This window comes from Triticum dicoccoides, chromosome 2B (assembly GCF_002162155.2).
Source record: "Triticum dicoccoides isolate Atlit2015 ecotype Zavitan chromosome 2B, WEW_v2.0, whole genome shotgun sequence".
NCBI lineage: Eukaryota > Viridiplantae > Streptophyta > Magnoliopsida > Poales > Poaceae > Triticum > Triticum dicoccoides.
In genome coordinates this window covers 188,400,942-188,412,947 of record NC_041383.1, presented here as the reverse complement: position 1 = coordinate 188,412,947, position 12,006 = coordinate 188,400,942, and the positions used below count along the sequence as shown (strand labels likewise).

Sequence of the window (12,006 nt, the reverse complement as noted above, 5' to 3'; positions counted from 1 at the left end):
TGGAGCCCATTTATCGATTGCACGCGCGTTAAAAAGGTCAATTTTGCGGCGCGGCGTTGTTTTAGCACGGCTGTTGGAGATGCTCTTAGAGCAACTCTAATGGGGCGACCCATTTCGTCCGCCGCCGTCCGTTTGGGTCGGCGCGGTCACAAAAGGCGGCCCAACGCATCGACACAAACGGACGCGCGTCCGCTGTTCGTCCATGGGCGACCTATTCCTGGCCCATTTTTTGAGCCGAATTTGCATCGGCGCGGACACGCGACGGACGCACGCACGCTCGCCTTCTCCTCCCCCAGGCCCGCTGGTCGGTGGCACATTGGCCTCCCCCCATCCAACATCAACCCTCGCCCGCCTCCTTCGTCGTCGATGCCGCGGCCCATTTTTGTCGGCGACTCTGCCAGCTGCCGGCGCCTCCACATCCGCCCAACAACGCCGCCCACTCCCATGTCGCCCGCCACCGCCGTCTTGCCATCGGGGAGCCGACTGCTTCACCCCCGCGCCCCCACCACACAGCCGCCCCCGACCAAGTAGCCGCCTCGCTGCCCCGGCCAGATCCTCACCGACACGCTTGTCGGACGCCGGCCCACTTGTCGGATGCCGGCAAGGCAGCTAGCTGGTCCGTGCGCGCCGCGACTCCCTTCGCCGGCCGTCTTCTTCGTCGACGCCCGCAAACTGTTCGCAGTCTAATGGACTCCGCCGACGAGTTTGCCAAGGTACAAGGCCCTCTTCTGGGAGATGGGACGCAGGGATGGAGCTGCAGGCTGCAAGCTGTCCCCCAGCCACCGGCGCTACAAAGAAGCAAATCTTCACGGACAAAACACATCGAGCTGGGTGGATCGGCCAACGCACGCCCGTACGTACGTGACATATGTCCCGGTGCGGCCACTCGAACGACAACGGGCGCAACTCCACCCCACGCAGTATATATTTGCTCTGGGTGCGCGCATGCATCCTTGCACCCATCTCAACTCTCTACCGTACATCTCAACGTAGCCGACGACGCGCGCACAAGCTCTCCAGCTAGCTACAGGCATAGCTCCACCTCCGCGCTTGTTGCGCCGAGAGATATGGCCTTCTCATCGTCGTTGCAGCTGGCGCTGCTTGTCGCCCTCGTCCTGTCCACCCCGGCGCCCGCCGCTCTCGCGGCCGGCAGCAAGGCCACCCGCATCCGCCTCTACATCCACGAGAGGTTCGAGGGCGCGAACGCGACGGTGGCGTCGCCGCTGCTGCGGTCCCCGCTGGGCGGCAACGCCACCTTCGGCGAGCCCGGCGTGATCGACGATGAGCTCCGCGCAGGCCCGCACCCTGGGTCCGACCTCGTCGGCAGATTCCAGGACTTCTTCGTCGGCACGGACCGGGCCGGGTCGAGCTACCTGTCCACCGCCACGCTCGTGTTCACCACCGGGGAGCGCCGTGGGAGCACGCTGACGGTGCAGGGCCAGTACCATTTCGACTTCGACGGCGCCCCCGTGGAGCGCGCCGTCGTGGGCGGCACGGGGGAGTTCAGGATGGCGCGCGGGTACTCTGCCATGAAGGTCGTCAGCGCGCCGACGCCGGAGACGGTCGTGTTCAGGATCGATCTGTTCGTGCTCCTGCCCCGCCCCGGCCACTACTTCTAGGCAAAAAGTACTGGATCCGATCGTCGGGTTGCTCTCCATCTATCCGATCTTCTCGAATTTTTTTCTTACATAAACCATTTATCCCTCCCATGTCGTTGTGTGTGTGCGCTGGCGCGTATGGTAATAAGATTGTACCGCGACGTGTCTAGATTGACAAGTTTCTGTAACTTTGAGATTTTGTATGGAGAAACACTGCAATTCCAGTGACCTGATCTAAATGTTGTTCCCACGGGCTAATGAACAAATCCAGTTGTTGCTAGATGGATATAAATGATGTTCATCCATAACGTAGGTTGTTCTACCGACAATAGTGGCGCGCGTAGGATTGGCTTTGATATCCTATACCTACGTGGTTGCCACGATGGAAAAATGATTGGACAATGTACCGTTCAGCTTTTAGGCCAACTCCACCGCACGACCTCAAACGGACGTTCGTTTTGGCCGGATTCTGTCCCTTTGGGTAGGACAATGGGGTCGTGTTCGGGACTGTCCTGGGATGCGATGGCCGTGCGCCCAGCGCGCTGCCGCATCCGTTTGCCCCATCCCGTCCGCCAGGGCCTAAAATGCCCATATTTTCATATGAAAACAAGTTTACACGTGCAAATAATAATTGTTTAAAAATTAAAATAATTTTACAACCCAATCGAAGTTGTCTCTAATAAAAATAGCTTTACAACCAAATCGAAATTGTCTTGAATGAACATAAAATGAATCAATACATCTATTGGTTGCCAATATGATCCCGCACGTGCTCAACCAAGTCATTTTGAAGATCCAAATGAGTGTGTCAATCACATAGCTCACGATGAAACTGAACAAACTGATCAAACGTGGCCTGTTCTTAGTGTAGGGGCTCAACACTGTCATCTTGAAAATCAAATCCTTGGTCGAAGATACTGTCATCACGCTCGTCCTCGACGATCATGTTGTGCATGATCACACAAGTAGTCATCACCTCCCAAAACTTCCTTTCATCCTATGATAGTGCAGGGTATCGAACAATACCCCATCGGGATTGAAGCACACCAAAAGCATGTTCCACATCCTTTCTAGCACTCTCTTGCATTTGGGCAAATCTATTTCTCTTCTCACCTTGGGACTTCGAGATTGTCTTCACAAAAGTGAACCACTGAGGATATATACCATCAGCTAGATAGTATCCCTTGTTGTACTGGTGGCCGTTAATCTCAAAGTTGACAGGTGGGGAATGGCCTTCTGCAGGCCTTGCGAAGACTGGAGAATGCTACATCATGTTGATATCATTGTGAGAACCTGTCATGCCGAAGAAAAAATGCCATATCCAAAGATCTTGCAAAGCCACCGCTTCTAATATGACAATGTAAGCTTTGACATGCCCTTGTACTGGCCCTGCCAATTAAATGAACAGCGTGATGTCCGTTTCACCCCAAACTCGGCGCAAGTTTGAGTCGGGGATGGGTAAAAAACGGACGGATTCCGGACATTTGTCGATTGGAGGCCGCGCGTTGGGCCGCGCTATTCGTCCGTTCTACCCCAAACAGACGGGGCCGAACAGGATGGGATCGCGCGGTGGAGATGGCCTTACTGCAATGTACACATGTGCATGTGTGTGTCGCTTGTGTGTGTTGGGCTTTCACTCACATAGCCACATGTATGCACTGCACACATCCCATTGAATCGCAAGGAAATTAAGCAGCATTGCCGAAGATGGTATGCGCGCTGCTTCCCAGTGGTTTCCTTTGCCATGCCCATGAGATGAGAGGATAGATCGATCATCACACGCGGCCTGTTTACGTATCGTACGTCCGGCCGAGCTGAGACTCCTCTGTGGCTGTGTGTGCGCGCGCGCAGCCCAGGGTCGACACGTCGTGGGTGTCGCTTTGCTTCTCGGCGCCTCCCCTTTGCATACTTAGAGCATCTCCAATAGACGCGGCAAAACGCGCGCCCGTGTGGTAAAAGCTGGTTTTCGCGTGCGTCGACTGGTTCCGCGCGCTCCAACAGTGACGAAAAGTTACCGCACGCGTGAAGCGTTTGCGCGCGCGCGGGAGAAAGCGGCACGCAGCGCGGTAGATTTGGCGCGCCGCTTCACGCGCGTCTATAAAGTCCCGCGCTCACCACACGCACAGAACAGCCACACGCCCTCCTCCTCGCAACCTCGCCGCTTCGCTGCCTCACCGCTTCGCCGTTTCGCCGCTTTCCGCGCCACCATGCCGCCGCGCCGCCGGGGTGCTTCGGGCTTCGCGGCGTCCGCGAGCGCCCCAACGGCTGGTACTCCGCCGAGATACGGGCCGGCGACGTCCGGCTCTGCCTTGGGACGTTGGAGCGCGCGCAAGGCGGCCCGCGCGTACGACGCGGCGGCGTGACGCTTGGAGAGGCCCCAGTCGCAGATGAACTTCCGGGACGTCTTCACGCGCGAGGAGGCGCAGCGTGTCGCCCCTCCGCCGCGTCTCATCACGGACATGGATCGTGCCGACACGCTCGGCGGCAGCGCCGCCTCCTCATCGCCGAGGAGGACGAGCGAGCCATGGCGGAGTGGCGCCGTCGCCACCCGGAGGACGTCGACGCCGAGCGTGCCTACTGGGCGGAGAGGATGGCAAGGCGCTGCACAGAGCGGGCTGGCCGGCGTCAGCGGAAGGCACTGGCGAACGAACAGTGCGACATCATTGGAGCAGGTGGGAGGTCGTTCTTCACCTCGGACGATGAACGTTGGGACGACATATGGCTCTCAATCTCGGACGACAGCGACGAGAATGATGATGGTGATGGTACCGACTTGGAGTAGTTTCTATCTATGTATGCCGTAGTAGTTTCTATCTCTCTATCTATGCCGTAGTAGTATCTATCTATCTATGTATGTCGAACTATCTATCTATCTATGCCGTAGTAGTTGCACCGATGTAAAATATATCTTTGTATCGGTTTTTATCTATGCAATTTTAATTTAAAAAATATTGTAGAATGAGCGCGCGCTGCATTTTACCGCGCCTGCTGGAGCTGCGCGCGCGGGGGGTTTTTCAACGCGGCTGCTGGAGCAAACGCTGCGCGTCACGCTAAACCCGACGATAAACGCGTGTCAAATCAGTTTTTACCGTGCGGCGGGTTGGGCTCATGTTGGAGATGCTCTTAAAAAGGCACAATCTCCACCTCCATCCACAGCCCTCCGCCTCCACGCTCCAACCAGCACATCGCGCCCCTCCCTCTCCCTGCGTAGCGTGGATCCATGGGCTCGCCGCACAAGAAGGCTGGATTCACCATGGACGGCGAGACGCATCATCTGCTGTTGCCTGTGAGCGTGACCATGGCCAAGAAGACGCTGCTGGCCGCTCGTCCGGATGCTGTCCGAGTGGCGGTCAGCGCTTGGGTGCTCTTCATCGCGAGCATCTATCTCGTCTTCTTCGCCGTCGAGTGGGCAGTCCATCACTACCACGGCCCCTGCCGCCAGCAGGTACCTCCGACTACGACTCTACGAGTACCACCCCTGCTTGTGCTTCTACGGCACTACTCCCTTTAGATACATCCATTTTGATGACAAGTATTTCCGGACGAAGGGAGTACTTGCTAGGTGCTACCTCATGGCCGGGTAATGACTGGATGCTAGTTTTGTCCTCTGCAATGCCGCCGGCTGACGGACGCGGAGGAAGCCGTGGACAAGGCCCTAAAGACCAGGATGCTGTTCTGTGGCGTGTTCCAGGCGGCCTCGGCGGCTCGGCGCTGCTGGCGCTGCGGCTCCCGCGCCGCCGCCGCTGGGTCCGCCGCGCCCTCGACTACCTCGCGCTCGCGCTCTCCATCGGCGGCCACTGCATGTAGGCCGCCGCAGCCCGCCTCGTGCTCGTCGCCGACCCAGGAGACGGCTACTTCCGGATCGCCTTCGCGGTCGTCATCGTCATCTTCGCCGCCGGGGACATCATCGGCTTCCTGGCCCTCCTCCTGCTGGGAGGCGAGGCGTAGGATTGAGGAGCACTGGAGCAGGGCAAGCAAGCAGTACTACGTTGCCGATTAGTTCGGCTCATGATCGGTGCCTGATGGCCGACTGACGAGGTGGTGAGTACGTCGTTCTAAGGATAAGGAATAATTTAGAGTATGGTGTGCATTATGCTGTGACCGTGACGACTGAATCTGCTAGTGTAATGTTAATTGGAGAAATCGACTATTCTCGCTAGTATCTGTGTAATGTGGGGTATATAATTATAATCGCCCTGGATTGTGGTCATCTTTCATTTATTTGACTGTTTGTCTTGCTTGTGATAATTTCGTTCCTGCATGCCTCAGCTAGTAAGTACTCCCTCCGTTCGGAAATACTTGTCATCAAAATGAATAAAAGGAAATGTATCTAGATGTATTTTAGTTTTAAATACATTTTTTTGTCCATTTTGATGACAAGTATTTTCGGACAGAGGGAGTAGTGTTTAAGATGGATCCGTTTATTTCCAACTTTTACTCTGAAATACTGCCGTGCATTGCATGGCAATGTTGTTCAGTTGGCAAGATTCTGTTTGAAGTTTGAACCACATGAAGTGTGTTTGATCAGGAGGCACAGGCACAGGTGCCCCAAACTCGCCGCAGCGATAATTTTGTGCTTAGTCTGTTAAGATGTACTACTACTTAATTGAGTTTACAGATGATGTTCTTTGTAAGAATTAGTTTGATGTTTGAACTGCATGTGTGTTTGATCAAGCACAGGCACGGATATGCAAGTGCCGAGAAACATGTTGAGATTACATGCATGTCACACAAGCCCTGCTTTGCGTTTTTAGTGCGCAAAGTTTCTTCTGTACCATGTATGCTAGCCGATTAGTTCAACGCAAAATATACTATCTAAACTATTACTAACTTCGTCCTGATTTATTGATCCTCATTATATTTATGCCAAAATTTAATTTTAGATTTAACTAATAAAATATTAATACATGTTATAAAAAATAATATCATTGAAAACTATGTCTAAATACGTGCTAAGCTAAGGAGATCTATCGCTCCTATTAACACTACACTGCCACGGTGCTACTACCTAGCTAGATTCACCGTCACGGCTCGGATGGCTTCTTTCTGAAGGGGTCTTGGTCAGCTGCATGCATGTGATGATCTCGTCCCATCTCATACCAAAGATATATATGCGCCCACCGAAGATATACCATCTCGCTCCAAGCACCTTGAACCTCCGCATATCAAGCAGCACCTTCAGGAAGGAACACGACGACGACGACGCTGCTGCCCGGACAGGTCCTAGGGTTTCTCCCGATACGCGGAGGGGCGTGGGGAAGGGAAATACCCGACGCCTTCAGGAAGGAACGGTGGCGCCCACGGGCGTCACCGCGTCGGTGCCGGCGAGCCGGCATGGATTTCTCCCATCCGCCAAACACCCACATCCCCGAATGGTCCGACGCGCTCCACCAGACATGCCACCCACGAACGTGCGCCACCGTCTTGCCATCATCACCGCCGCCTCACCTAAATGTGATTTTTCGATTGTGCTCGTCCCTCTCGGTCGTAAGATTTTAAGCAAGATGACCAGTGATGCAGTCAGTAGCAATTGTTGCCCTACGGACCCATCAATGTATGCTTTATAATATCAATGACCACGAATTTTGGATATGCTAACTCGTTTTTGTGAAATGTCATGTGTAGTAGCGTCGGGTTATCTAGGCATGTTATTTAATATACGAGAAGAAGAAAAATCATACTCCTTGAACCCTTTGGAGTGATTGTGCGAACTCCTAACATGGGCCATAATCCGAGGACATTAAATATAGCCCAACTTTTATACGCATGTCTTGGATACCATGCATGAAGGTTTCTATGATGCTACACTCAAAAAATATAATCTCAACATATTGATGTCCCCTAGAGAACATGTCCTCACATATCAGAGCACCTGTAACAGAATCGTCAAATCCACCCAAACTGCATAATAAATGCCACATGGAGCATGGAAGACAAAAGAACAACATAGATCTCCACATGGGTCGTTAGTGCCAACTTTTTTGGATAGAGCTCCATATTCTCCCCACTAGCATCCAACTATCCATATTTGAAGGTAGGGAGAGGAAATATGGTTGTGCTCCATATTATCCTAAGCATGGCGAGAGGGAAATTTCCCTCAACCAGCTCACAGTTGGAGCCCCACAACTGAGCGTTGTGACTGCAAGTTGAGCTTCATAGCCACTGGAAATTGATCTGAATGAGCTCTGTGACCTAGTGGACACACACCCAGACCAAGTCGTTCGATAAGCTCACCTGGCTCTCCTCCAATTGCGCATCACCCGCATCCGCCTCTCCGCAGCCTGCATGGGCTGAACCTCCACTCTCCCTCGTCCTCGCGTCTCCTCCCTGTGTGCGCTGCACATGGCTCTCCCTCACCCCTACTCCTTGCATTGATCACTTCACATGCCTTCCTCCCGCCGACCTTCTTGCTGCAGTCCTTTGCCCCCACGTCGTTCCTTTCCGACCTCTTAGTCGGTGCCTGCCTCCCCCAACCTCTCCGGTGTGGTTGTGGTCACGCTCGACGTCGACAACCATGCTTCCCCTTTGTTTCTCGCTGCCACTGGCCTCCACAGGGGCACAATCGGCGACAAGAGCGAGTGTTGCCATAGTTGGGGGAGGGAGATAGAGAGATGCGAAAGATGACCCCCATGGTGCTTCGCTTGCCTCAGTTCTCCCTTCTTATTTTCTTCCCAGTGGATAGCTCCCATCCCCATAGCTCACGCCTGCACTGGACGACAACAAGGGTGTCCTATTCATCGACAGCCAACTGGCTAGGTCGGAACAAAGAAACAGCTGCGTCGTGTTCATCGGGAGCCAACAAACTGGGTCAAAATGTGTCATGTTCCTCGGGAGCCAACCAGTTTGGACGGAACAACCGAAAAGGGGCCATGTTCATCGGCTCGGGGTCTGCCGTACCGCAAAACGGACGAAATAAAATTCTCTTCGACCACTTATGATCGAAATGGGGTCTTGTCCATCGGGAGGGGCTGGCATACCGTAAAACTGGACTCCACGGGCTACTGTTCATCCACCGTCGACTTCCTCGAGGCTCCACCGTTTACTGTTCATCCATCGTCGACTTTCTTCAGCCTTCATGGGCTCCTGTTCATCCAGCCCCAACCGACTGAGGGCAACATGGGTGTGGTCACGAAAGTGTCTTTCTGCTCCCGAGCTCAAATGAGCTCGGTGAACAGTAAAATCAAATTTTTTTTCAAAAAAATACAATTTTTTAGAGAAACGTTGACAAAAGTTTGAAGTGCTTGCAAAAATTCGTAATGGAATCACATCCATGTAAGGCATGCAGGGACTCGAGCTCATTTAAGCTCGGGTGCAGAAACTCTGCGTCCGCATGGTCACTCCTTTCCCCAAAAAAGAAGCAAGCCATGTCGAAAATAAAGCATGCTTAATGTACTCGTGCCACATGATCCCAGGTGTTGGAGGTGGACCTCGCCGGGAAATGCTTGCCGCGGCGGCTTAACACACTACGCGTCGGCGGACGCGCTGTACGGAACGACTAATTAAGCTTTTTTTGAGAGTACGCCAAAGGCGTACCTTACTTTTATAGAAGGGGAGAAACAAGAGCACAATATACAAGAGAGTTCGGACGGAAGCGAGCTTCCATCGGGAACGCACACCCTAGCCCTAGCACACCCTACAATTAACCTATGCCAACACTCTCACAGAACGTGCCATAGCCTCCTCCTCCCAAACCGGCTAGTCTCCATTCTTTGAGCTCCGCGATGATGGCAAGGGCCAAGTCTGGCGCCGTCATCTACTGATTAGTCCTGTGGAACACTCAAGCGTTACGCTGCTTCCATAAGGCCCAAGTGGTAGCAATGATCACCGTGTCAAACCCACGCTTGGCACCCTTTCTGTAATGGGCTCTCCTAGCTAACCACCACTCCAGCAAACAGCCCTCCGTCTCCGGGATGCTGCCCTGCAGGCTCAGCGCCTCGAACATGTAATGCCACACTTCTCTCGCGTAAACGCATTGAGCAAGAATGTGCTCCGCGTTATCTTCTTCTTGAAGGCATGTGTAGCAGGTAGAAGGAGCGTCCTGGAGGCCATGCCTCGCTCTACGATCAGAAGTCCATATCCGGTGTTGAACTGCCAACCAAGCAAAAAATTTGCACTTGAGGAGGGCCCAACTCTTCCATATGCATGAGGCGTAAGGGACCCTCTCGGCACCGAAACACAGCCTGAGGTATGTGGATTTAGCCGTGTAACCACCAGAGGATCAGCCGGCCAAGAGAAAGAATCTTCCGCATGGGGGGCCCGGTTCACCGTGCTGGTCGCAAGGTTTAGGTGAAGAAGTTGCAAGTGGCCACCAAAGTTAACTACACCGGAAATGTCATGCAACCATCTATCGTTTTGCAAGCCTTCCTCAATCGTGCGATGATTGATCGTTCTCGTGTCAACCAAGGCATATATGTACGGTGTAATGTCTTTGACCGCAAAGCCGTGTATCCATCTATCTCTCCAGAACAGCACTCTGTTGCCCACACCAACCTCAATGTGCACCAGGCTATCAAAGACCGCTCGAGCCTCTTTGTCCACGGCCATTGGAAGCCCTTGCCACGGCCTCTCAGGGTCCGTCCTTCTCAGCCACTCCCATCTCACTCTCAAAGCCAAGCCTTGTAATTGCATGTTGCGCACGCCCAGACCTCCGAGCCACGTGGGTTTGCACACCGAGTTCCAAGCCACCAAACACTGACCTCCGTTAACTTTATCTTTGCCGGCCCAAAAGAAGGAGCGCATCCATTTATCTAACTCTTCAAACACCCAAGCAGGAGCGTCCGTAACCATGAAATGATGGATAGGCTTAGTAGAGATTACAGACTTGACCAGCACCAAGCGTCCAGGACGATGCAACAACCCTCTCTGCCAGGCCGGGCCAGACTTCTTGGCTTGGTCGATCATGGGCTGCCACTCCGCCCTAGAGAGCTGACGAATGGGCAACTGGAGGCCAAGGTACTTACATGGGAAACTCCCCATCCGGCAATGTAAAATGGACTCGACCCGATCCCGGTCAGTGTTGTTCCCGTGGATCATGATAGCTAGTGACTTCTGATAGTTGACCCACAGGCCAGAAGCAGCACCAAAAGTGTGTAGCACGGATCTGACGAACGTAAGGTCCAACACCCTAGGTTTGACGAAAAACGCCACATCATCCGCATAGATCGACACTGATTGGTGTGCAACGATGCCAGTGAAACTACTGCTAACACCAAAACTCTCAGCCTTGATCATGATTCTAGAAAGCACATCCATGGCAATCACGAAGAGCGAAGGCGAAACCGGGTCACCCTACCTAAGGCCCTTGGCATGGGTGAAACTTCTGCCAGGAACTCCATTAACAATCACCCTTGTGCTAGCCGTTTTGAGAAGGATCGAGATCCAAGTGCACCACTTGTGACCAAAGCCTTTTCTCCGCATCACCTCAAATAGAAACGCCCAGTTAAGCGAGTCGAAGGCCCTTGATATCAAGCTTCAAGAACACACTAGCCTCCTTACGCGCATGAATCTTCCTGGCAACTTGCCTAACAAGAAGAAAGTTGTCATGCAAGTGTCTTCCACAGATAAAGGCGGATTGATTAGCCGTGAGTATCTCCTTCATTCTTCTTCGGGCTCTATTCACAAGCAACTTAGCAAAAATCTTGGCCACACTATGGGGGAGGCTGATGGGGCGATAGTCTCCCACTTCCTCGGCGTCTGGTTTCTTCGGGATCAGCACGATATGGGCGTGGTTAAGCTTGCCTAAACCGCGTCCATCTCCCACATAGAGCTTTAGAAGCACCGACATAATTTCGTTCTTGATAGTGGGCCAGGCTTTTTGATAAAAAATTGCGCTGAATCCATCCGGCCCTGGCGCCCGATCCGGGTGCAATTCCTTAATGATTTTTGAAAGTGCTAGTTATCGACTAGAGGGGGGTGAATAGGCGATTTTTATGAAAGTCTTCAAAACATGGAAGTTTCAAAGACAAACAATAGAAATGACCTAATTGATATGCAGTGGAAGATAAACTACAACAAGCAAACCATAGTCAAGAATGCAATAATGTGAAAGTACAAAGACTAATAGCAGCTTAGTAGTAAGGATCAGGATGGAAGATAGTATGAAGCCAACCAACGATAGTAGTCAAGCAATGAAGTCAAACAGGTATGACAAATAGGCAATGACTTCACGAAGACAAACTCTAAGTAAAGGGAGGGAGAGGATAGAACCAGTCACTTGTTGAAGACACAGGATTTGTTGGACCAGTTCTAGTTGCTGTGACAACTGTACGTCTGGTTAGGGAGGCTGAGATTCAACTCAGAAGACCGCGTCTTCACCTTATTCCCCTTGAGCTAAGGACACACAGTCCTCGCCCAATCACTCTGGTAAGTCTTCAAGGTAGACTTCCGAACCTTCACAGACTTCGTTCAC

General features: G+C 52.8%; 1 protein-coding gene across 1 annotated transcript; it reads left to right on the top strand.

Annotated features, from left to right (window-relative positions):
- The first annotated feature begins 1,067 nt into the window (after positions 1 to 1,067).
- On the top strand, positions 1,068 to 1,619 carry LOC119360765 (dirigent protein 1-like). The gene has a single exon (XM_037626271.1). It carries the CDS (start codon positions 1,068 to 1,070, stop codon positions 1,617 to 1,619), a length of 552 nt encoding a protein of 183 aa, XP_037482168.1.
- Positions 1,620 to 12,006: the final 10,387 nt, after the last annotated feature.

Coding starts and splice junctions, on each gene's coding strand:
- LOC119360765 (XM_037626271.1), top strand. CDS start 1,068: ATGGCCTTCTCATCGTCGTTGCAGCTGGCGCTGCTTGTCGCCCTCGTC.